This window comes from Helianthus annuus, chromosome 11 (assembly GCF_002127325.2).
Source record: "Helianthus annuus cultivar XRQ/B chromosome 11, HanXRQr2.0-SUNRISE, whole genome shotgun sequence".
Taxonomy (NCBI): domain Eukaryota; kingdom Viridiplantae; phylum Streptophyta; class Magnoliopsida; order Asterales; family Asteraceae; genus Helianthus; species Helianthus annuus.
In genome coordinates, this window is record NC_035443.2 from 170,972,915 (window position 1) to 171,000,356 (window position 27,442).

Below are 27,442 nucleotides of genomic sequence, written 5' to 3' on the forward strand. Positions count from 1 at the left end.
CCGCTTCATAAGCACAGCCCTAATGCCACCCGTCAAGTTTTTGGCCTCTATATCACGTTCCACTTCATCAAAATTGAAATTTTTCTACAAATTAAATAAAAAAGTTAAAATATCATATATAAATTAGATTTGCATGTGCTTAAATATTTGATAAAATTTTATGCATATAAGTTATTTACCCGTAAGTGGTTCATGAGGGCATCCTTGTAATGTTGTTCAACGTTATCCCATCCAATTTTATCGAAGGGGATGGACCGCCACATATACAGGCCGGCCTCCCGTGAAAACATATCCCTTGTTTTACCAACAGGGGTATACGTCACCTGCCTGTCAAACGTAAGCGATACAGGCCCCCCCGCTTTTACCAGACGCCTTAGTTTCTCGTTTTTTGCTTTCCCCCTAACCCTCTTCGGGGGAACCGCTGCAATTAAAACAAAAATAATTAGTAACAACATTTATAATATATAAAATATAAGGACTACAAAATAATTTAGTAAAAGACTTACCGTCTGTCTCGTGTGTGCCACGAAATCCACCAGGAGGAATCGGTGGATCACCAGCGCCGTCACCCCCATGTCCCCAGGGGGCCACATCAGCCATCAGATACGCGAATATCAACAGTATCGAAAACATAATCCCTATAAAGTTACAAATGTTACAGCATGTGTATCTAATACAAATTAAGGGAAAGTACAACAAGTGTAACTCAAATTCAAATAAATATTTCAAACAAGTGTTTATCAATTACAAATCAATAAAAATTACAATAACTTTTCTTTTAGTCAGACTCCACATAATCGGGATCATCCTCATCATAATCAGCCTCGACCTCATCAGAATCAGTCTCGACTTCAAACACTTCATCGACGGTGGCCGTTGGGGGATCAACTTCAATTGAAGGCTCACCCGCAGTAACATGAGAATATCCAATTTGAAAGTATTGGGTCAAGTCAATGACAAGTGGACAATCAGATGAAGAGTTGTTGTCAACAACGTCACTATCTTCTAAGCGTTTGCCAACATTTTGAACCTTATTGACGCGGTCATCACTTAATGGCCGATCCCAAATTCTTCGATGATTAACATTTTCGACTACCCACCTATGTTTATTTTTTTGGTTTCGAGACGTTTCTTGGATGAAGAACACTTGTTTGGCTTGCGAAGAAAATATGAGTTGATCGTCTTTGTCCCATTCATGTTCAGTGCTTATACTGGTGATATTATTGTCATGGTTTACACCCCTTTGAGTATCAAACCACTTGCACCGAAATAGGACAGTGGAATAATCATTTGTATAACGCAACTCAATAATTTCTTCTAATTGGCCATAAAATTTCACACTGTTCTCTCCAACCACTTCCACCCCAGAGTTTTGCGTTGCGCATTTTGCATCACGTTCAAGTGTCTTAAACCTAACACCGTTGACTATGCAAGCAGTGTAAGTGTAAGCAGTCATTTTCGCACAAATTGAAAGAGCATACAACTCCGGGTGGAATTCTGGAGAATTTTATGTTTTCATCGAATGGACCTAACAAATATATAGTAATAATGTTTGTTATATATGTATTACCTAGCAAGTATAGAGTAATAAGTGTTATATATGTATTATACCTTATGGAGAAACCATCCCGGAAATTTGGTTTTAAGATCATGGGGATGTGTATGTTTGAATTCACTACATTGATGACAAATATAAGAAAGGAACGAAAAATACCAATTAACAGATTATGAAATGTTAAAGATAGAAGCACTCACTTCATGTACTCCCTAACTTCTGCGCAGTTTTCGAGGACAAACCATTCCATCTTACTTTTTTCGATGAATGATAGATATTTCTCCTTTCTTGCGCCAACATAACGACATTTGGACTCAAACACCCATAACTTTCTTTTTTCAACAACGACATCATCGTTTCTATCTGGGCGATTGAACTTAGTCTGAACATCTTTAAGGTACATTGAACAAAATGTTAGAGCTTCTTCAAACACATAACATTCAGCTATACAACCTTCAGGCCTTGCCGAGTTTTTAACATAGTTCTTTAGTTTTTTCATGTACCTTTCAAATGGATACATCCATCTAAAAGCTACTGGACCACCCGCAATCGCTTCATCAGGTAAATGCACAAGTAAATGAACCATAATGTCAAAAAACGCAGGTGGATAGATCATCTCTAACTTGCATAAGATGGTAACAATGTCATCCTTTGCTTTCTTCATATCATCCACCGATAGTGTTCTAGAGCAAAGTTGCTTAAAGAACATACAAAGGTCTACTATTGGTGTAGATGTATCTTTAGTCAAAAGCCCTCTAACCCCAATCGGTATCAAACGTTGCATGAGGATATGACAGTCATGAGATTTCAACCCAGTAATGTTAGCATTGTTATCTGTCACCCTCTTACTAATATTAGATCCAAACCCATCTGGTAATTTAACATTTTTTATAAACTGACAAAAAAGTTTTCGATCATCGGACTTGAATGAGTACTTTGGGTGGGGACTTAAGAACTTGCCACCCGATTGTTTCAGCCATTGTGGCGGCCGAATATTTAGTTTTTCCAAGTCGGACCGCGCATTTGGCGTGCCTTTGCTCTTATCGTTCATCAGAAGAGTACCGAGCAAGCTGTCGCACATATTTTTCTCTATATGCATTACATCTAAGTTATGTTTCAGCTGCAGAGAAGACCAATACTCAAGGTCAAAAAATATGCTTCTTTTGGACCAGTTCAACTCGAAATCTGACCGGGTTATCCTCCTACCTCCAAAATCTGGATGCTTGCCTGGTAGACGATTAATTAAACGACCTAGTTGAGCTTCTATGTCAGCTGGGCTAAACTGTCTCGGAGGGTCTCGTGTCTCGGGTCTCCCGTTAAAGTCGAGACTTGTTCTCCAAGGATGGTTGGCATCTAAGAACCGGCGATGACCAACATAAGCACATTTACCAGTTACACGTATTGAAGGAGTGTCTTGGTTACAAGTTGGGCATGCCATGTAGCCTTGTCCGCTCCAACCTGATAGGCTACTACGGGCTGGAAAGTCATTTATGGTCCATAACAACGCCGCCTTCATTGTGAAGTAGGTGTTTGTTGCTGCGTCTTTAGTACGTACACCTGTCTGCCACAATTGCTTAAGCTCATCCACTAACGGTCTAAGGAAAACGTCCATGTCTTTCCCCGGTGATTTAGGGCCAGGAATCAACAAGGTCAACATGAATGTGGACTCTCGCATGCATAGCCAGGGAGGCAGATTATATGTGGTGAGTATAACCGGCCACGTGCTATGAGTCGAGGATCCACTACTGATGTGTGTAAAATGCAACATATAAATCACATCAATTAAGGCATAAAACTAACCCTTTTTAAGTACTAATGTTGGAAAAAGAATGTTTTTGTCTTCCTTTTGTATTTTCAGGACGAAATGAGCTCAAAATCACAAAAGAAGCAAAAAGACAACTAATTCTAGCATAAATACAAGAAAAGGAACAAAAATAGACTGTCCGGACCCTCAACGGCACCTCCCAAGGCAAAGAAGAGAAAACAGAAGACTGAACACGACCGTGTCCAGCGGACACGGGGCCGTGCCCAGGAAGTAGCAGAAAAGACAAACCAGTAGAAGCTTCCATTGCCTACCACGGGGCCGTGTCCAGCGGGCACGGGGGCGTGGTGAAAGTACAGCAGGCGCATTAATTGTAATTGCGAATTACAATTAATGAAGAAAGAGAATGTCAGACGGGCACGGGGGCGTGTCCAGCGCACACGGGGCCGTGCCTAGCCTTCTGTTCAGCCTATAAATAGGGGTGCTTGGCTTCATTCCATTTCATCCCTTGGCACACCACCTCTCTCACACTTCATCCACCACCCACCACCACCATAACACCATCATCCACCACCATCATCCATTGTCCATCGTAGAGTGTGTGAGTCGTCTCGGGATCCAAGATTGATCGTAAGAGTTCTTGACAATCAAGGCCTTGTTTGCCTAAGTCTCTTACATCACTTGGTGAAGACAAGTGTTTAGTATAATACTTTTTATTTTTAATCTTTTGCACTTTTTATTTGGTTTTGTATTAATGACTTTAATAATAGTTACTTATGTTGAAGGTGATCTTTCCTTATCGTTTGTCCGTGGTGTCTTGGCATTATTTTACTGTCTATATAAAATAAAAGATTTTCACCATTCATATCTACACGGTCTATATGGAGGTATGTTGGCTACCTGGTCGGGGGTTAAGGGAACGGTTTGGTAAGGGTCTTGCCCTTGTTCAGCGTTTAGAGGTCCTGTTTGGGACCTGGGTCAAAATTAGTAGGATCTCCTTCAATGCCCATAGGTATTGGATGGCGGGGATCCAAACTCTTTGACCCCCTCATAAGTTAACTACTATTAATACTATAACCCGGCTATTTAGGACTGTATCCCTGCTGACTCAGACTACTTAGCCGAGGGTAACGTCACCGCCAAAAGCGGGGCCTACCACAATTTGCATTAATAACTTAATTCATTATCTTTCAATAATCCGACCCTTTAGGATTGTATCCTTGCTGACTCAAACTACTGGGTTGAGGGTAACGTCGCCTTCAAAAGAGGGGCCTACTACAATAACTAAGATAATCTCTTAAACAAGTGCAAAAGTGCGAAAATAATCAAAGGTTATACTAACACACGTGTCGGATCCAAGTGATTCATCTTGTCTATCTGTTTTTATTTTATTTTATTTTTCAGCATTTAGTTAGTTTTTATTTTTCTTAGTTTAAAACATTTTTCTCACTTTTTGATTTGATTAGACGTTGAGGATAAACCGGTATTAAAAGCTCTTGTGTCCTTGGACGACCTTGGTATCTTACCAACACTATACTACGTCCACGATGGGTGCACTTGCCCATATGTGTGTTTAGTGTTAGTAAATATCGTGTTTTATAAATTTAAAACTTGGCTAAAAGTGTAAAAAGGGCTTAAATATATATCAAAAAATATAACACACTTCACGCACATCAAGTTTTTGGCGCCGTTGCCGGGGACACAAGGATTTTAAGAAAGTTAGGAATCAACGGCCTAATCATATTTTTATTTTTCTTTAATTTTTTAGGATTTTTTTTTAGATTTTCAGCTTCTGCAGAGCTCAACACGGGGCCGTGCCTGGTCGGACACGGGCCGTGTTTAGCATCGTCACTGGCAGTTTTTGTTTTCCAAGTTACAGAAGGCTGACCACGGGGCCATGCCGATGCAACACGGGGCCGTGTCCAACTTCCAGTAACTGGGATCTGGAAAACAATCACTGAAATTCCGACCACGGGCCGTGTTCGCTCAACACGGGGCCGTGGTGAACCTTCTGACCAACATTCTTTTTTGTTTTTATTGCAGGACTTGGAACCCGACGCCACCCTCACGTAGTGTATGAGCTCCAGTTCCAATAAAGACATAAAAGAACCACTAGAAGAACCCGAACGCTTTCTCAGAAAAAGGTTAAAAGCCAAAAACCAAGAGAAGGTTTCGGGTAATCCACCTCCAATGGCGGACCAACGTACCCTTATGGATTATCTACGACCCACCGTAGGTAATCTAGGCGCCGCTATCAATGCTCCGAATGTCGAAGCCAATAACTTCGAACTTCGGCCACATTTGATACAAATGCTCCAAAACTCCGCAACCTTCCATGGGCTTGCGGACGAGGATCCCCATCTACATATAACTAATTTCTTGGAAATATGTGATACCTTTCGGATCAATGGAGCATCAAACGATGCCATCCGCCTCCGTATGTTTCCCTTCTCACAAAAAGACCGAGCAAAAGCTTGGCTCAACACCCTCCCAGCTGGATCGGTAAACACCTGGGATGAACTAGCCCAAAAATTTCTATATAAGTATTTCCCTCCTTCTAAAACTGCTAAGTTAATGGCTGAAATTAATACATATTCACAAGAGGACGGGGAATCCTTATATGAAACTTGGGAAAGGTTCAAGTAGCTATTACGCAAGTGTCCCCATCACGGCCTCGCAATATGGCAACAAGTATCCACCTTCTATAATGGATTGTTGCCACACACTAGGCAGACACTTGATTCTAGCTCCGGGGGACTTTTAGGTAATCGACGCCCACACGAAATATATAATCAAATTGAGGAAATTGCTCAAACCAATTTTCAATGGCACACCCCCCGGGGAAATAAGTCTATCGCCCCGGGCGCCCATAAGGTCGATGAAAGCACTTCTTTACAAGCCCAAATCGAGGCTCTTTCTTCAAAGATAAAAAAATTGGAAATGACATAAACAGTCTCGGTTATGGCTTGTGAAGGGTGTGGTGGGTCACATGAAAATTGGAGTTGCATGAAAGAAACAGACGATCAACAAGAAATGGTAAACTACATTGATAATAGACCTAGGCCGTCGGGTCCTCCAACGGGAACTTACAACCAAGGATGGCGAAACCACCCAAACCTTGGTTGGAGGGAACCCGGCAATAGTAGTAACCAACAAACCCAACGAACAAACTTTCAGCAACCAAGGAATGAGTCACAAAATTTCACTCAACAACCAGGTGGACGAGAAAGGCTCGAAGATACTATATCTCGCCTCGTCTCGGACACTGATAAGAAAAACTCGGAAAGATTTCTACAATTAGAATCTAATTTTAGAAATCAACAAGCTAGCATTCAAAACATAGAAAAACAATTAAATCAAATAGCTCAAAATTTTTCCGAGAGACCGCAAGGCGCATTACCTAGCAATACCGAAACAAACCCAAAGGCGCAAGTTCACCTCATCACACTACGAAACCGCACCGTAGGGCCTGCAGAAGTGCCACCGCCAACGGAAGAAACAGCACCGACACCTCTACAAGAGAAGAACTCTCCTCCATCACCAGAGCCGACCAAGGCTCCTCGAGTTCCGTACCCCGGTAGGTTAATTCGTCAAAAGACAAATGAGCAATTCGCAAAATTCGAAAGTCTGTTAAAACAATTGCACGTCAATATTCCGTTTATCGAAGTCCTAACCCAAATGCCCAAATACTCTAAATTCATGAGGGACTTCCTTACGCATAAGAGAAAAATTGAAAATTTGCAATTAGTTAATTTAGGCGAAGAATGCTCTGCCCTCGTGCTCAATAAACTTCCCCAAAAGAAAATCGATCCCGGAAGCTTCACGATTCCATGCTCAATAGGGGAATCACCCGTTCGCAATGCCTTAGCCGACCTAGGAGCTAGCATTAACCTCATGCCCTCGTCAATGTTCAAAAGGCTCGGCTTGGGAACCACGAGCCCTACAAAAATGAGCATACAACTCGCTGATCGATCCGTCAAATTCCCACAAGGTGTCATCGAGAATGTCTTGGTAAAGGTAAGCAGATTTGTTTATCCAGCTGACTTTGTCATACTCGATATGGAGGAAGACACCGAGGTCCCCCTTATATTAGGGAGACCCTTCCTTGCCACAGCCCAAGCAGTGGTGGATATGAATGACGGGACACTCACCTTGAGGTATGGGGATGATGAAGTGAAATTCGGAGTTGGGAAGAGAATAGAAGATGACGACCCGGTCAATTACATTAAGGTTATTGATTCGAGCTTGGATGCTGCTCTCCGACGGTGTAACATGGGACGCAAAGCATCCCACTCAGAAAATATATAACCTCGAATCGGGTCTAGCCAAGGACCTTTATAAACGTGGCGCACCACGGAGGCATTCCGCGGAACTATCCTTAGTTTAGTTTAATCTTTTAGTCTTATTTTGCAGAATAAAACACACTCATGGTGGTAATGGATGAAAAAGGGAACGAGAAAAATGGAACCATGCACAAAGAACAGAGCAACCCGACACAAATCTCCATCACAGAAGGCTCAACACGGGCCGTGCCCAACCAACACGGCCCCGTGCTGAGCCCCCTGCAGAAAAACACCCAGTTCAGGTAACTGGACACGGGCCGTGTTCAGCGGACACGCCCCCGTGTCCAGGCTTCTGTTTCAATTCTCTAGCTTTTGTTACTGGCACTTGACCACGGGGCCGTGCCCGGTCACCACGGGGCCGTGTCCAGGATGCCAGTAACAAAAATCTTTGCTTTTTAAACCACTTTTACACATCCTAATCAACCAAAAACCTTATTTTTGGACACATTGAGGACAATGTGTAATTTAAGTGTGGGGGGGGGGGATGCTAAAACCTTGAATTTTGCAAATCCTAAACACAAGCCTTACACAAAACTCTATTGGAACCGCTAAACACCCCAAACTTTTTCAAAATCTTTTTCATTTTTTTTTACTTGTCTTAGTTTAAGTTGGGAATAACAAGTTCTAAAAAGGTTATATTTTTTACAAGTTTACAATCGATAGCGTCGTGATAACAAAGAACCAACATAAGAAAATTATGAAACGGTATAACAAGTCTAGTTAAAAATTCGATTATATATACTTGATCACATTAAAAACCCATTCCCACAAAAGTGAGTTTTGAGCCTTTATTGAGCATAAAAATATACATATTTAGACTAAATGCTCATTTTTCGTTTCTTGTGTGAATAGCCGCTTGGTTCTTACAAATCTAGAACTTGCCACAACAATACATTCCCGGTCCTTACCAACTTAAACCCAAGTAAGTAAATGATGGAGGCATTAGGACTAACCATTTTTCTTTCAAAACCATTATTTTTCATTTTTTTTACCACCTACCCAAAATCCTCCTAGATAGCCCCTTTGAGCCTAAACCTTTCATTTCATTACCCCAAAACCCTTTTACCCACCAAAAACCCTTTTTATTTTTCACCCTTTATTTTAGTAACAAGCTCGGTTCTTCGTAAACTCGCCTTTTTATGTGATGAAAAAAAAATGATGAAGTCAAAAACAAACAAAAGCTATATAAAAGCTTGTTTGGAGAAATACTTCAAAATAAAAAGTCGCTAAAGACAAGGTATTTTACGAAAACCGACGCTTTTTACGATTTTCACCCTTTTACTAACCACTAACACAAACCATCCACCTTTAACCCAAGCCTAACCCTTCACCCCAAAAGTCCTCTTGATATTTACAAAGGTAAAAAGTTAAAAAGGAGGAGGATTGATTGCGTGGCAAGCCTATGGAAGGCGTAAGTTCCATGCCGCTCTCGAGTGATTCACTAAAAATATACACCTTCGGCCGAGTGTTGAGTGATCCCCCGTGAGGTATGTGAACTTGTATATAAATGGAATTTTAATAAGGCATGCTATGCCCAAATAAGTAATTTATCTTATGAAACGTTCAAAATAAATCATAACGAATAGGATTGTAAATAAATAAAAATAAAACTTACAAAGACCTTGGATTCCCGACACTCTAGGACAAGCTAAAAACTTTCTCTTCTACCTATTCCATTTGGGAGTGTAAGCCACATTTAAAGAGTTTTGCTTGAGGACAAGCAAAAGTTCAAGTGTGGGGGTATTTGATGTGTGTAAAATGCAACATATAAATCACATCAATTAAGGCATAAAACTAACCCTTTTTAAGTACTAATGTTGGAAAAAGAGTGTTTTTGTCTTCCTTTTGTATTTTCAGGACGAAATGAGCTCAAAATCACAAAAGAAGCAAAAAGACAACTAATTCTAGCATAAATACAAGAAAAGGAACAAAAGTAGACTGCCCGGACCCTCAACGGCACCTCCCAAGGCAAAGAAGAGAAAACAGAAGACTGAACACGCCCCGTGTCCAGCGGACACGGGGCCGTGCCCAGGAAGCAGCAGAAAAGACAAACCATTAGAAGCTTCCATTGCCTTCCACCGGGCCGTGTCCAGCGGGCACGGGGGCGTGGTGAAAGTACAGCAGGCGCATTAATTGTAATTGCGAATTACAATTAATGAAGAGAGAGAATGTCAGACAGGCACGGGGGCGTGTCCAGCGGACACGGGGCCGTGCCCAGCCTTCTGTTCAGCCTATAAATAGGGGTGCTTGGCTTCATTCCATTTCATCCCTTGGCACACCACCTCTCTCACACTTCATCCACCACCCACCACCACCATAACACCATCATCCACCACCATCATCCATTGTCCATCGTAGAGTGTGTGAGTCGTCTCGGGATCCAAGATTGATCGTAAGAGTTCTTGACATTCAAGGCCATGTTTCCCTAAGTCTCTTACATCACTTGGTGAAGACAAGTGTTTAGTATAATACTTTTTATTTTTAATCTTTTGCACTTTTTATTTGGTTTTGTATTAATGACTTTAATAACTAGTTACTTATGTTGAAGGTGATCTTTCCTTATCGTTTGTCCGTGGTGTCTTGGCATTATTTTACTGTCTATATAAAATAAAAGATTTTCACCATTCATATCTACACGGTCTATATGGAGGTATGTTGGCTACCTGGTCGGGGGTTAAGGGAACGGTTTGGTAAGGGTCTTGCCCTTGTTCAGCGTTTAGAGGTCCTGTTTGGGACCTGGGTCAAAATTAGTAGGATCTCCTTCAATGCCCATAGGTATTGGATGGCGGGGATCCAAACTCTTTGACCCCCTCATAAGTTAACTACTATTAATACTATAACCCGGCTATTTAGGACTGTATCCCTGCTGACTCAGACTACTTAGCCGAGGGTAACGTCACCGCCAAAAGCGGGGCCTACCACAATTTGCATTAATAACTTAATTCATTATCTTTCAATAATCCGACCCTTTAGGATTGTATCCTTGCTGACTCAAACTACTGGGTTGAGGGTAACGTCGCCTTCAAAAGAGGGGCCTACTACAATAACTAAGATAATCTCTTAAACAAGTGCAAAAGTGCGAAAATAATCAAAGGTTATACTAACACACGTGTCGGATCCAAGTGATTCATCTTGTCTATCTGTTTTTATTTTATTTTATTTTTCAGCATTTAGTTAGTTTTTATTTTTCTTAGTTTAAAACATTTTTCTCACTTTTTGATTTGATTATACGTTGAGGATAAACCGGTATTAAAAGCTCTTGTGTCCTTGGACGACCTCGGTATCTTACCAACACTATACTACGTCCACGATGGGTGCACTTGCCCATATGTGTGTTTAGTGTTAGTAAATATCGTGTTTTATAAATTTAAAACTTGGCTAAAAGTGTAAAAAGGGCTTAAATATATATCAAAAAATATAACACACTTCACGCACATCAACTACCGTTGTTAAAGGGATTAAAACCGTCAGCTGCAAGCCCTAAGCGAACATTTCGTGGCTCCATCGCGAAGTTTGGGTACTTTTTATCAAAGTCTTGCCATGCAGATCCATCAACTGGATGACGCATAGTCCCATCTTCCGATCGTCCGGTACTATGCCATATCATATCTTTCGCTGTGTGCCTTGAACAATACAAACGTCGTAGTCTAGGCGTCAAAGGAAAGTATCGCAACACCTTACGAGCCACCTTCGTGCCTTTTGTGTCTTTATCGACCCATCGACTCTCATTACAAACGGGACAATTTTGCAAGGACTCGTTTTCTTTCCAAAAGAGAGCACAATCATTTGTGCACACATCTATCATCTCATATGCCAAATCAATATTCTTAAATGTCTTCTAAGCTACATAATACGAAGGGGGAATCTTGTTGCCTTCTGGCATTGACTCTCGCAACAACGAGAGGAGTCGATCTACTCCTTCATTTTGAAAATGGTACGTATCCTTTATATTCAAAAGCTTTGCTAAAAAGTCGATAGAAGAGAACTTAGTACAACCAGGATATAATTCTGTTTCAGCTTCCTTTATCAGGTCTTCAAAATCATCAACAACACCGCTACTATCTCCATTCGAGTTCTCTTGGTTAAGGTATGTATCTTCTTCCATACGCTCCCCCCTAATGTCTTCAATAACGTTTACCATACCGTCTTGTGGCGCAACATCGTTTACTTGTGCAATTGGAATCGTGTCCCTGTGATAGGTCCACGAAGTGTATTCCTTCCAAAAACTGTTAATACGCAAATGGTATTTCATTTCTGCCATAGTTATTAAGCCGGAATTTTTACATTGGGTACACGGACATCTAACTTCATCGTGGTTTTTTATCACTCTTTCACACATCTCGATAAATGACTCGAGTCCTTGCTTGTAGTGAGGTGAATGACGTGGGGAATCAATCCAACTTTTATCGATAGGCATTATGCAACTGAAAGAAAATCTAATTTAGGATTAACAAGACAAGGGTAGGCTGCTAAACCCACTTTTTGAACACTTTATCTCATATGTGAATGTGTATTACATGATTGTTTGTTTAAGAAAAATTCGGCAACATTTCCTCTTAGCTCCCAAGTATATATGTAATGATATATATACCCGAGGAGCAAAGAGAAAATGATAACCGAATCCTTCTTAAACAAACAATCATGTAATACACATTCACATCCTAAATGAGATAAAGTATTCAAAAAGCAGTCCCAAGATAAACGGGGACAACCCGAAATTAATTTCTAAATCAATTTCGGGCAAGTATTTCTAAGCTCGCTATGTTTAAAATGATTAATTCAAACACGGGCACAATTTTTTAAGCTTGTTATGTTCTTAATGATTGTTTTAAATTTTGGGCGGAATGTTATGTTTTAAATCATGATTTCAATTTCGATTGGGTGTTTTCTTAGCTCGTTATGTTTGAAATGATGATTTCAATTTTGGCGGGTATTTTCTATGTTCGTTATGTTTTAAATGATGATTTTAATATAAAGAGGCATTTCCTAACTAATATATATTTGTCAAATACACCTACATTATACTTCTATGTTCGTTACGTTTTAAATGATGATTTCAATTTTGGCGGGCATTTCCTAACTAATATATATTTGTCAAATACACCTACATTATACATTTGACATACAAACATTCATCCTTACATACACATTTGCATACTTTATACAAACATACATACTAACATACACATTTTTCACCAACATACTAACATACACCTACATAAATACATTCATTCATACACTTACATACCCACATACATTCTTACATACACCTAAATACACAAATAAATAGAGTTTCATATACTCATTTTCTCCAAATACACCTACATTATACATTTGACATACAAAACAATCATCCTTACATATACATTTGCATACTTTATACAAACATACATACTAACATACACATTTTTCACCAACATAGTAACATACACCTACATAAATACAATCATTCATACACTTACATACCCACATACATGCTTACATACACCTAAATACACAAATAAATAGAGTTTCATATACTCATTTTTTTTAAATACACCTACATTATACATTTGACATACAAACATTCATCCTTACATACACATTTGCATACTTTATACAAACATACATACTAACATACACATTTTTCACCAACATACTAACATACACCTACATACATACATTCATTCATACACTTATTTACATCCTAAACTAAAAATTATACAATTCTAAACTAAAAACAATACAATTTACATCCTAAACTAAAAATTATACAATTTCTAAACATATTTACATCCTAAACTAAAAATTATACATACTAACATACACATTTTAGAATTATACATACTAACATAAGTCGTCAAAATTATACATACTAACGTACACATTTTCACCAACATATTTACTTCCTAAACCAAAAATTATAAAATTTCTAATCTTTAAAAAAAATATATAAAACTAACCGTTTTTTTCAAGTTTCAAGTAGACTAAGACCGCTGAGACGAGGTGGTGCCAGAGAAGTTTCGGTTGTGACCGGAGAAGAGATGGTGGTGATCCGAATATTCTTCCATAAACACAAATATACCCAAAAACGAGCAAAAATTAAAGCCTATAACATGTAAATAACAAAATAGAGAAGAGATTTAAGAAAAACAAAGTTAAACTCACCGATTTGGGCAAAAAACGCGGTGTAGCGGCGGTGGTTCGCAGAGAAAATGGGGGGGAAATGAAGTAGGAGGGAAGGAAAAGGCGCTGTCTGTGGTTTTACGGACAGAGCAATACCGGCGACACACTTGTCGCCGCTACTAACTGATACGTCGCCGGTAATAAGCTAACTAGGGTTAAAGAGGATAAGATTTCTGTGGCTAGGGATTAAAGTGGGCCACAAACTTTTAGCGGAGACAGCCCGTCGCCGCTATTAATGATCTCTGGTCGCTGGTATTGCTTCTGGAATCCCCAACCGTTAGATCAGAATATTGATCAACGGCTGGGGAATAGGGTTGACGCGGATCGACCAATAGCGGCGACAGCTGGCCTGTCGCCGCTAAAGGTGTCGCCGGTAAAAGTGGGACGTTCTTGTAGTGAACAAAACTATTTTGCGTTCGATCTTATGATTCTATATCATCTGTGTGTACATAATTTTTCGACTACAAACTCCGTCGTAAACCATCTTAAAAACCTTAATACATACGTATAAATTTACTTTTTTTTATGATTTGAGGGTTCTAAGCCAAAGAAACATGACTCCAAAACCTTTGCTTGCTTAGTTGGCCCTTAAGTGTTTGGTGCTACAAAATCAACGATTTCTATCAATTTTATATGATTGTCTTTAAATAAACCGGTTTTATTTGTACTCACTTTGTTAGTATGGTTTTGAAAAGATTACTAAAAATTACAATGTTTTTTATGATCCGTTATACCTAGCATAAGCTGCATTAGTTCTTTTTTGTTTAAAAAAGATTAGGTTCTCTGTTATCAACCTATACGGAATGAGAATAAGTATATGTATATGTATATGTATATGTATATGTATATGTATATGTATATGTATATGTATATGTATATGTATATGTATATGTATATGTATATGTATATGTATATGTATATGTATATGTATACGTATATGTATACGTATATGTATATGTATATGTATACGTATATGTATACGTATATGTATACGTATATGTATACGTATATGTATACGTATACGTATATGTATATGTATATGTATATGTATATGTATATGTATATGTATATGTATATGTATGATGGAGATGAAAGTATTGAGTAAGAGAGTTGAGTGTGTACCTAAACAAAAAAAATGCATATATATTACTCGTGTGAATTCTTATTGTTAGCCGTTTGGGCCGCTTTCTATTTGTGGAAGCGTATGACCAACAATCTGAGTCTTGACTCCCTAATATGCTTCTTGTCTGTATAGTTGACGTCGACCTGTCTCGTGAGACTGTCGTGCTTTGGTTCTGATGGTTTAGGCCTTAATTGAAGTTTTAATCCCTCACATCCTAAAGTACGAGGGTTGTTAAGTAATTAGCTAATAGTTAGTTTAGATTATATTTAAAGGAGGTTACGAAGTTCGGGGACTAAAGGTGTAAAGATGAAAGGTTATAACCAACACCCTTAAAGGAATCGACACATCCCTTTGGGGCATCTGCTGATCGACGGCAACAAGCACAGAAGGAAGCGACACACCTCTTCAAATCAATTAAGAGCCACAAGATCAAAAGACACAACCGTTCGTGAAGAGACATGTCTATTGGATCACACCTTTCAGATTAGTATAAATAGGCATTAGATTTCAAATTGTAATCATCCATGTACTACTGAATCAGAATCACTTGTATCACAATCATATTCAATATTAATCGTTCTTTCAGAATTCTATTGTTCTATCATTGTGTTTATCATTGTTCATCAAGGGTTCTGACCACAGTGGTACCAGAAAAGAATACCTTTAGCGGCGACGGCAATAGCGGCGACAGGCCAAACATCGCCGCTATTAGTCGATCCGCGTCCCACCACCTACCATCAATCCCCAGCCGTTGATCCTTACCCTGATCCAACGGTTGGTGACTTAAGAACCAATAGCGGCGACAGTAATTAGGGTATTAGCGGCGACGAGTTATCTCCGCTAAAGAACTGTTGACCCTCATCAAACCCCAGCCACTGATATCTTATCCAGATTCAACCAATAACGGCGACGGTGAACTAATAGCGGCGACAAGCTGTCGCCTGTAATACTCGAACGAAATAAACCCTTTACAGCGGGCTTTTTTCCCTCTTTCCTCATTTTACCCCCTTTTCTTCTTCTCTTAAGCGACGGATTCTGGCAAATTTCTTCAAATTCGGTTAGTTTAAGTTTGAATCTTGTCAAATTTCTTCACTATTTTGTTATATACATGTTATAGTTTATAATTTTTGTGTGTTTTTTTGTTTACGGTAGAGAAATCGGCTCATCACCATCACCTCTCTGGTCACCACCATCACTTCTCCGGTCACCACCTTGTCTCCGCGGTCTACATCTACTTGAAAACTTGAAATTATGGTTAGTTTTATATGAATTTTTTCAAAGTTTAGAAATTGTATAATTTTTTGTTTAGTTATGTAAATGTGTATGGAAGGATGTATGTCTGTATGTAAATGTTTGTGAAAATGTTGAATCTAGGTGTATTTGGTGAAAATGAGTATATGTAGGTGTATGTATTTGTGTATGTAGGTGTATGTATGTGTGCGTAGGTGTATGTAAGGATGTATGTTTGTATGTAAATGTTTGTGAAAATGTATAATGTAGGTGTATTTGGTGAAAATGAGTATATCTAGGTGTATGTATTTGTGTATGTAGGTGTATGTATGTGTATGTAGGTGTATGTAAGGATGTATGTTTGTATGTAAATGATTGTGAAAATGTATAATGTAGGTGTATTTGGTGAAAATGAGTATATGTAGGTGTATGTATTTGTGTATGTAGGTGTATGTAGGTGTATGTAAGCATGTATGTGGGCATGTAAGTCTATGAATGAATGTATGTATGTAGGTGTATGTTAGTATGTTGGTGAAAAATGTGTATGTTAGTATGTATGTTTGTATAAAGTATGCAAATGTGTATGTAAGTATGATTAAATGATGTGGTTTTGGTCAAAATGTGTGTTTGGTCATGTTTGAAAAAAAAATATGTTTAAGTTGATAATTTCTATGTTTATGTTTCGGTTTGAGAAAAAAATATATTTGAGATGATAATTTGAATGTTGTTTATGTGTAGGTTTGAAAAAAAAGTTTAAGTTTGATAATTAATATGTTTGTGTTTAGGTTTGAAAACATTTATATTTATATGTTTGAGGTCGAGACTGATTGTGATGAGGTCGAGGCTGATTGTGATGAGGATGATCCCGATTATGTGGAGTCTGACTAAAAGAAAAGTTATTGTAATTTATATTGATTTGTAATTGATAAAGACTTGTTTGAAATATTTATTTGAATTTGACTTACACTTGTTGTACATTCCCTTAATTTCTATTAGATACACATGCTGTAACATTTGTAACTTTATAGGGATTATGTTTTCGGTATTGCTGATATTCGCTTATCTTATGGCGGATGTGGCCCCCCTGGGGACATGGGGGTGACAGCGCTGGTGATCCACTGATTCCTCCCGGTGGATTTCATGGCACACACGAGACAGACGGTAAGTCTTTTACTAAATTATTTTGTAGTCCTTATATTTTATATATTATAAATGTTGTTACTAATTATTTTTGTTTTAATTGCAGCGGTTCCCCCAAAGAAGGTTAGGGGGAAAGCCAAAAACGAGAAACTAAGGCGTCTGGTAAAAGCGGGGGGGCCTGTATCGCTTACGTTTGACAGACAGGTCACGTATACTCCTGTTGGTAAATCAAGATATATGTTTTCACGGGAGGCCGGCCTGTATATGTGGCGGACCATCCCGTTCGATAAAATTGGATGGGATAACGTTGAATAACACTACAAGGATGCCCTCATGAACCACTTACGGGTAAATAAGTTATATGCATAAAATTTTATCAAACATTTAAGCACATGTAAATCTAATTTATATATGATATTTTAACTTTTTTATTTAATTTGTAGGAAAATTTCAATTTTGATGAAGTGGAACGTGATTTAGAGGCCAAAGAATTGACGGGTGGTATTAGGGTTGTGCTTATGAAGCGGTACTCTGACCGCAAGTACGACGCTAAAAAATTATTTAAGAGCAAGGGAGGTTACAAGTGATATTGCGAGCGCAAGGGCATACCATCCCCCGGATATGCCCTATGATAACTGGTTGAGAACCATCGAAGGTTTTCGGGACACAAAATATATTAAAAGAAGCAAGGCCAACACACTAGTACGCGAGAAACAACCATTCCCATACCGTGGGGGGACGTCGTCGTACGGTAGCACCGCCTATAAAAATGTAATGTTTTATGTATGTGTGCGTGTGTGTAAGCTTTTGTTTATTTAATATCTAATCTAAGTTTAATGTTAAACAGGAGATGGATTGGGTACCTACGTATGCTAAAACCCACACGGACAATCAAGGGAATTGGGTTGATCCGGTTGCTGAACAAAATTATGTAAGTATTTCTTTTAAGTATTATTTTCTATAACAAATATATACATATACACATATATATTTAATCATCTTCGTAAAATGCATCGGAACATACAACAGGCCACAAGTGAATGGAGCGGTGAGGGTCCACCAATTGCCCCGTATCAGGAAGCGTTGGGTGAGCGGCGAGGATGGTACCACGGGATGGGGCCTAAACCTTCTTCCAACACGTCCTCGAACTCGTCATCTAACATGTCATCTTCGCAAGCTCGGACGCAAGAACCCTTTTCCGAGGTAAACTACGCAATTAATAAAATAACAAACGAACGCATGTTTCCTTGTTAAATATATGCTAATATACGTTTTGATATCTATTATTGTAGGATTTTGTTAACAGCTTGTTTCAAACCCCGTCCTTTTTAAATCAACTTAACAACTATCTTGCTTCACAAGGAAAAGGAAAAGGAAAGTCAAAAGACTACGATTCGATTCTGATGACTTATTCGATAGGGAATCCGACGAGGAGTGACTTGTTGTTTTTAATGTATGATTTAATTAAACGTTGTAGGATTATAATTTACGACTTAAACGTAGTTTTTAACTATATTACCTTTAGTATATGTTGATTATGTTCATGGCGTATGTTTACGTTGTTTGCGTTGTTTGAAAATAGGCAGGTTCTGTTTTTCTGCCATAAAACTGGCTGGGCAGCTGTATATATAGCTGATGTATTAAAAAAACAGACTTTTAGCAGCGACACTTTTAGCGGCGACAGTTATCGTCGCTAAAAATGGAAGATCAATACCGACGACAACGGTCAATACCAGCGACAACAGGTCAATAGCGTCCGAGCAATGCCGGCGACGCTTTACCGGCGACATGTCGCCGCTAATAATCAATAGCAGCGACAAAAGTAGTCAATACCGGCGACAGCTGTCGCCGCTAAAGGTGCCCCGTTCTTGTAGTTTGATTAATTGATTGATTGCAATCAAAGATTTCGTTCTTTTGATTTTTTTTTTTTTTTTGAAATTCAATCTCGAATCAAATCTATTTTTCAAAAGAAACATAGAATGTGTTTTAGAAAAAAAAAACGTAATTAAAAAAAAATAGCAAGTTAGAAATTCGAGAAAATCCTGTGTGGTATAAATCCTGTGTGGTACAATTTGTATTGCATTTATTACAAGTGAAACCAAAGTTATTTAGTTGCCCTCATGGCTAAGGTTTTTTAAACATGCCGGCTCTAAGGTTTTTAAGATTTAAAGGGAATAAAAAAAATATGGCCCTTCTTATAAAGAACAAAATTATTTTGCGTTCGATCTTATGATTCTATATCATCTGTGTGTACATAATTTTTCGACTACAAACTCCATCGTCAACCATCTTAAAAACCTTAATACATACGTATAAATTTACTTTTTTTATGATTTGAGGGTTCTAAGCCAAAGAAACATGACTCCAAAACCTTTGCTTGCTTAGTTGGCCCTTAAGTGTTTGGTGCTACAAAATCGACGATTTCTATCAATTTTATATGATTGTCTTTAAATAAACCGGTGTTATTTGTACTCACTTTGTTAGTATGGTTTTGAAAAGATTACTAAAAATTACAATGTTTTTTATGATCCGTTATACCTAGCATAAGCTGCATTAGTTCTTTTTTGTTTAAAAAAGATTAGGTTCTCTGTTATCAACCTATAAGGAATGAGAATAAGTATATGTATGATGGAGATGAAAGTATTGAGTAAGAGAGTTGAGTGTGTACCTAAACAAAAAAAATGCATATATATTACTCGTGTGAATTCTTATTGTTAGCCGTTTGGACCGCTTTCTATTTGTGGAAGCGTATAACCAACAATCTGAGTCTTGACTCCCTAATATGCTTCCTGTCTGTATAGTTGACGTCGACCTGTCTCGTGAGACTGTCGTGCTTTTGTTCTGATGGTTTAGGCCTTAATTGAAGTTTTAATCCCTCACATCCTAAAGTACGAGGGTTGTTTAGTAATTAGCTAATAGTTAGTTTAGATTATATTTAAAGGAGGTTACGAAGTTCGGGGACTAAAGGTGTAAAGATGAAAGGTTATAACCAACACCCTTAAAGGAATCGACACATCCCTTTGGGGCATCTGCTGATCGACGACAACAAGCACAGAAGGAAGTGACACACCTCTTCAAATCAATTAAGAGCCACAAGATCAAAAGACACAACCGTTCGTGAAGAGACATGTCTATTGGATCGCACCTTTCAGATTAGTATAAATAGGCATTAGATTTCAAATTGTAATCATCCATGTACTGAATTAAAATCACTTGTATTATCACAATCATATTCTTTATTAATCGTTCTTTCAGAATTCTATTATTCTATCATTGTGTTTATCATTGTTCATCAAGGGTTCTGACCACAGTGGTACCAGAGCGCATGTTTCAAGTATGGAAAGAAGAAGAAACCGACCGAAACATCATAACCAGGTTCTCTCGAATTTATTTTTCAGGTTTTATATTCGTTTCAAAATTGAATTGTAGTTTGATTAATTGATTGATTGCAATCAAAGATTTCGTTCGTTTGAATTTTTTTTTGAAATTCAATCTCGAATCAAATCTATTTTTCAAAAGAAACATAGAATGTGTTTTAGAAAAAAAAAACGTAATTCAAAACAAATAGAAGTTAGAAATTCGAGAAAATCCTGTGTGGTATAAATCATGTGTGGTACAAAATCCTGTGTGGTACAAAATCCTTCGCGGTACATAACCTTCGTGGTGCAAGACCTTCGTGGTGGAAAATCTTTCGTGGTACAACCTTCGTGGTACATAACCTTCGTGGTGCAAGACCTTCGTGGTGACAAGACCTGTGTGGTGAAGCAAGAAAGAAAGACCTGTGTGGCAAATCAAGACCTGTGTGGCAAACCAAGCAAGAAAGAAAGACCTGTGTGGCAAAGCAAGCAAGAAAGAAAGACCTGTGTGCAGTGGCGGAACTAGAACATTAACTCAGGGGTATCCCAAAAATTTCTTTTTTCACTGTACAATCATACATTATTAAAAAACGACAATAAATAAATAAATAAAGTAAAACAAATACCTAATAGATTTGTTCTCTTCTTTTTTTATAGCTTGAAATCATTCAATCACATCGTCGTCTTTTACTTCACGTAAAATATCCTTTTCGACCGCACAAACCATATCATTGTTCAAAAATTTCGGGCCCATTCGATTGCGTAAATCCGTCTTGAAAAGCTTCAATATCAAAAAACATCTTTTGTCATCACTTCAAAGAATTCAAGATTCAACAACAATCCCTAGTTTAACAACAACAAAATAAATTTATAAACATACAAAATTACCAACTACCAAGAATACAACTAATCAAACTTATCAAACAATCAGCTAATCAAACAATAAAAGAAATAAAGAATACTCACAGCCAATAATTAGCCTGTTCGATGATTGTTGTTGGACACCTGGACGGCTGGACCTGTTCTTTAACCGAAAAAAAAAACAAAAGATAAAGATTATTGAACACATTAAACCTACAATCTGATCATGTATGTATAAACAATTAAACATTGATGAACAGTTGAACACATTAAACCTACGTTTGATATCCGCAAGTAGCGAGAGGGACTCTGTTCGATGTGCTGCTCAGCTGCTGCCAATTGTTCTTCTGTTCGTCTCTTGTGACTCCCTTTGGACCGTCCCCTACTGCCGGTAATTTTGATATCTGATGCTGCCAAATTGGACATCGACGTTTGATATCCCTGCTGCTAATCTAATGTGCCGCCCATTCAATCTTCAAAGGCTGGGTTATTATTTAGTTATTTGGGCCTTATTATTTAGTTTCTAATTAGGCTTATTATTGGTTTGTATCATCATCACCAGCTGGGCTTATTATTGGTTTGTAATTTTTTGGGGGAATCCTCGTAGTTGTTTAGGGGTGTCCTTTGTATAAAAATCGAAAAAATAAAAAAAATTTACACTACTGGTAAAAAGTTGAGCCGTAGCCCGGGCTACGCCTGGATATAAGTGAGGTCCGCCCCTGCCTATGTGGCAAAACAAGACCAGTGTGGCAAAAAAAAAACATGTGTGGTACGAACAAGTTGAAAAACCTGTGTGGTGCAAGCAAGAAGAAAGATTGAAGTATGTCAGAAAGAGACGACAAAGAAAGCACGTCAACGTTAATTCGCGAGCAAGGAAATATATGCCTTCAATGCCCAAAGTTGACTGAAGCGAATCACACTCAGTGGGCAATCTTGATGGAAACGATCTTGAAGGCATATAGTCTTTGGGATACGGTTGTTTTAAAAGAAGGGGTAGATGAGAAAAAGACGCATACAACGAAAGCAATGATCTTCCAAATGTTACCGGGAGATATTCTAATGCAAGTTGCGCAATACGAGAATGCAAAGGAAGTTTGGGATGCAATTAAAGTTCGATATCTTGGAGCCGATACGGTTTAAAAAGCGCGTCTGCAAACTTTGAGAAGTGAATTAGAAGCCTTAAAGATGAGAGAAAATGAAACAATAAGTAGTTTCGCAAGTAAGTTGGGTGGTATAAAATCCAAGTTTAAAAGCCTCGGTACCAGCATTAAAGGCAAGAAGATTGTAAGGAAATTACTTATCTTTGTTCCGAAGAAGTTTCTACCGATTGTGGCATCCATCAAGCAGTATTTTCATAAATAGATAAAATGACGTTTGAAGAAGAAATGGGTAGGATTACAGCATTTGAAGAACGCCTCAAGAGCCAAAACGAACCGAAGAACAATAATCTCTTAATGGAAAGTTCAGACTATCATTCCAGAAATTGGCATCATAGAAAAGGACGTGGCGATCAAAATCATGGTAGTCGACGTGGAGGAAGTTCGTCAAAAGGAGGAAAAGGACGTGGACGAAATATGGATCGAGGAAATAAAGGCAAGAGCGAGTTAATGTGTTACGAATGCGGTGAATTCGGTCACTTGCATTACGAGTGTAGCAAGCGAAAAGATGAAGAAAAAGAGAAGGACGAAGAGGCTCATCTTGTATTGGAAGAAGAACCAATGCTATTGCAAGTCAAGCAAGTTGAAGACCTATAACAACTCAAGGATGTCAGACCCTCAAAATCCACACACGGAGTACTGCCGCGAGGCGTGTGACTGAACAGGATCTAGCCACTAATCATGTCGAACCATTTACGTAGTTTTCAAATTTTCCAATTGACACGATTAGTATTCAAGGTTTTAATGTTCAAAATCCGTTTAATTTAGCAGCGGAAGTATAATGAAAAGTCTATTATAACTTAAAACCACAAAGATCGTTAATTGTATATTAATATGAGACTTACAAACCACGCACTCCAGCCGATTGCAATGCCCGTCCTGAGTTGTAACGAGCAACCTGCAAAGCATGCAGTAGGGTGTCAACATAAAGTTGTCGGGTTCACGAGTTCAAAGATTTCCAGTTTTATTTCCCAAAAACCTTTTTTGTTAAATTACTCATTTATACCATGCCGTGGGGAGCTACCACATATGTAAGCTACTAAACTCCATGATATACGGAAACTATCGCACTTGTGTTGTTGGTGCCCCATCCATTGTTGCAAATCGTTTGATATCAAAAAGAAATCATAGCATCGCATAAATCATGGGGCGGAGCTGGGTGGAAGAAATAAAACGGGTTTGTTTCCAGATCGGATGTGCAGGTCGGGAAAGGAAAGGGAAGGCCAAGCTAGATTTAGGGCACGTTTATAAGTTACATGTGTCGACTTTCTTCACAAAGTGAGCAGCAGTCCAACTAGTTGCTGCACGTTGACATTTCAAACGAACCCGCTGGAGACCCGAGTTCGATCCGATCGCCTACCCTTGCTTACTGTAAGGTTTTTTTTTTTTTTTCTAATCCACTTTTAAACAACTTTCAGCATTTGACAAGCTGAGGTTCTAAAACTTCCTTTACAAAATTTTAACAAAACTAACTTAGCTAATTATATTTGTTTAGGAGTTTCAATCATTTTAAGTGGCATATTGGTTCGATGGACTGTGATGTTTGGAAAAATAAGTGGCATCTGTGATGTTTAGAAAAGTTGGGAAATCAATATTTGCTTCGTATAAAAGAGTGAAATCTGTGATGTTTAGAAAAATAAAGATATCAATTTGTTCATGTATAATGCATGAAGATTTTTGCTTGGAAAAAGTCATGAATAGATTGCATAATTGGTTCGGTGGACTTGGATGTATATAGTGGAAAATCAATGAAGATGTTAGATGTAAGCGATTGGTTGTTCTATTTAAAAGTGATTTCCGTGTGATTGAAAACTACTAACGAAAGAATAAAGACATGATGAACAACAGTCACGAAGAAGAAGACAAGGTGGTGTTACGACCGAAAACGGTGGCAAAATAACACCGAATGTTGGCAGTAGTGGCTGCTAGAACAAGAACCGCAAACAAGGTAGTAGGTTCGAGAGTTTCGGACTAAGTTACGGGTTCAGCTCGATTTTTCAGGTGATTCGGAAGTTGATATCAGTTTCCAAGGAATAACGAGTTTAATCAAACAGTACTTAACTAGAAAAAAAAAAAAAAAAAAAAAAAAACTAACATGTTTGTTGTGGATGAAACAAAAAGTACGGGTAACTAAGGAATTTGTTTGGCAACCGAAAGACAAATCAACAACTGGTTGTCGTATTTGTTACTGGTTGATAAGTAAAGGGTTGCATCTAGGTTGTGTGTCAACTTAGTTTCATGCGAGTTGAAGACTATTAGAATTGTTTACCTTTCTCTCAGTTGAAAGTTCTTGTTGATGCAACAAACACGAGACCAAAGATGGTAGCTGAGTTGGTTAGGCAAAGAGGTTGAAGGGTTCAACCTTGCCTAACGCAGGTCGCGGGGTCCCCCCACGTTTGCAAAACGTGGAAGGAGGTTCACTAGTATGTAATTGTTGTTTGCTGAGAGTTCTTTCTCCGAGACGTGCTCGAATCCAGAAGTGAAAGCAAACAGAATGTGTGTGGTGGATGTGATAAGGAGTAACTTGAGAGTGAGCAAGTACACGAATGACTAGAAATGAGGGAATCTCAACTGATCGAAGAATGTCTTTTGGGGTGAATGAGTTGTCTTCTTATAGGGGAAGACATCTCCTCAAATAGTATGTACAAGACTAGTAAAACCTGTTTGCAGTGGAGGGTTTCCCCTTTTGGGGTTGAAGGCTTTTGTCCCCTGGATAATAGCATGTATTGTGCAGACCTGCTTTGCTTTTGCGAGCGTGGGTTGGTGAAGCGAGCTCGGATGTGATTGGTTACTGTTCCCTCCCCGCTTTTCCCATTTCACAGCTTTTCAACCATTGAACCGTTTAACCCTTTAAGCACTTGCATGTTTAGTCACTTTATTTAGTCTTGGGCTACCCCCGTCATCAGCCCCCCAAGTCAGGGGCTTTTGGGTAGTATACTCAAAGACTTCTGACTTTTATGCATGTGTGTTATTGCTTGAAGGTTTCAATGGTTCGTTGCTTGATGGGTTGTAAGGCTGAAGGCAGTTAATATTTGAATTTGAATTTTAAATGACTGACAGTTGATTTGATTGATGTATGGCAGTAGATAGGGTGGCGGTTTTGCAGAAGACATTAATTACTTTTTTGCCCCAATATTAACTCGTTTTATATTTTCCTTTACTGCCGTTTCATTTTGCATCAAGTGTTTTCTGCAAATCTCTCCCCTTTCTTTCAAGGTTAGTGTTTGTTCATCCTTTGCTTTACTTTTGCTTCATAATTTTCTTTCAAAAATGGGTGCCCTTAAGGATTTAGCAAGATCCTTTTCCCGGTTAACCCAAGAGGAAGTAGAGTTGTTTTGTAAAGATTATGGCATTGGGACTGAATTTACACCTACTGTTCCTGCGTGTGATGCTTCGATTGATAAATGTCCGGCTGGTTCCATCGCCCTTTATTGCCGTCACTTTGAATTTTCAAACCTTCGCTATCCGTTTTCTCTATTTGTTTTGAATTTGTTAGAGTATTATCGGGTTTCCTTTGGTCAGATTCATCCGAAGGGCATGGCTAGGGTTTTACACTTCGAGGTTTTGTGCCGTGCCCTCGGATATGATCCCTCTTTATTGTTATTCCGTCGCTTTTTCCGACTCGCCAAGAATGGTGATTGGTTTACTTTTGAAGCATCTAAGGTTGATTCTGGCCTTATTTCATCGATGGTTACCACGCTTGGAACTTGGAAGAATCGTTTTTTCTGGGTTTTAGACACTATTGTTCCGTTTAAAACTGTGTGGCGTCACCCGGATGCTGTTCTCAATGAACCGGAACCCCTTGAGTCTGATTTAAACGATGCTTTTCTGCAATGTATTCGTAAATGCCCTGCGAGGGTTCGTCCCTTTCCTGAGCATTTGCTGGTTCTATTAGGGGTTAGTAAGTTGTGGGAAAAAGCTGACCGGGATCCGGTTCTGATGAGAGATGGCACGGGTATGCATTTTTGTTTTCTTTAATCTTTCAAATTTTTGTCTCATGTTTTGTCCGTTTGTTCTTTGCAGTTATGTCTGCCTTGGATTTCATCAAGAGTGATGACACTTCGGACGTTGTGTTTGAGGATGCTCCATCTGTTCCGGGTGAGAATGTTGTTGTTAGGACTGCTGAGCAAAGGTTTGAGGGTGCTGGGTATGTTAGTGTGTCGACTGTGAAAGGTTTCTCTAAGCCTCTTGCTCCCAAGGCTTCAACTCGACGATCTACTCGTCGTTTGAAAGCTGCTCCTCAATCCACCTCTACTGAACCGGTGGATTTGAGTGATGATATTGAAGAATCTGAGGACCAAGGTGTTGAGGCGGGTTCCGAAAGGGAAGGGAAGTTAGTTGTTCGTGACAAAAAGGTTCGGCCAGAAAGGTTGCTGCTACACCTGTTCAAGGTTCTTCGAGTATGGACGTTGAAGGGTTGAATCCTGATGCCGTTTATGTGTCAAGCTGGTCGGTGAAGGTTGATGATAGCTTTAAAGATGCTTCTGTCTGTGAAGAGGCCCTTAGTCATATTGCTCCTCCTTCGGTTCACAAGACTATCTCTGAGATGGACGATGATGTGATGCTATCCCGGATGATTCTTAGTACTTGCAACCTTGCAGCCATGCTTCCTCAGGGGGTTGCTCATTTTCGCCAATGGATGCGAGAGTATGAAGACTTTTCCAAAAAGAAAGATAAAATGAAGTCTTCAATGGCGTCAATGAGAAAGGAGATAAGCAGCTTTGCTGAGAAGGAGGAGGCTTAGTCTAAG

General features: G+C 38.8%; 1 protein-coding gene across 1 annotated transcript; it reads right to left on the reverse strand.

Moving 5' to 3' along the window:
* Positions 1-1,751: 1,751 nt before the first annotated feature.
* LOC110914302 lies at positions 1,752-3,212 on the reverse strand. Its single transcript, XM_022159103.1, has one exon. It carries the CDS (start codon positions 3,210-3,212, stop codon positions 1,752-1,754), a length of 1,461 nt encoding a protein of 486 aa, XP_022014795.1.
* Positions 3,213-27,442: the final 24,230 nt, after the last annotated feature.

Coding starts and splice junctions, on each gene's coding strand:
- LOC110914302 (XM_022159103.1), bottom strand. CDS start 3,212: ATGTTGACCTTGTTGATTCCTGGCCCTAAATCACCGGGGAAAGACATG.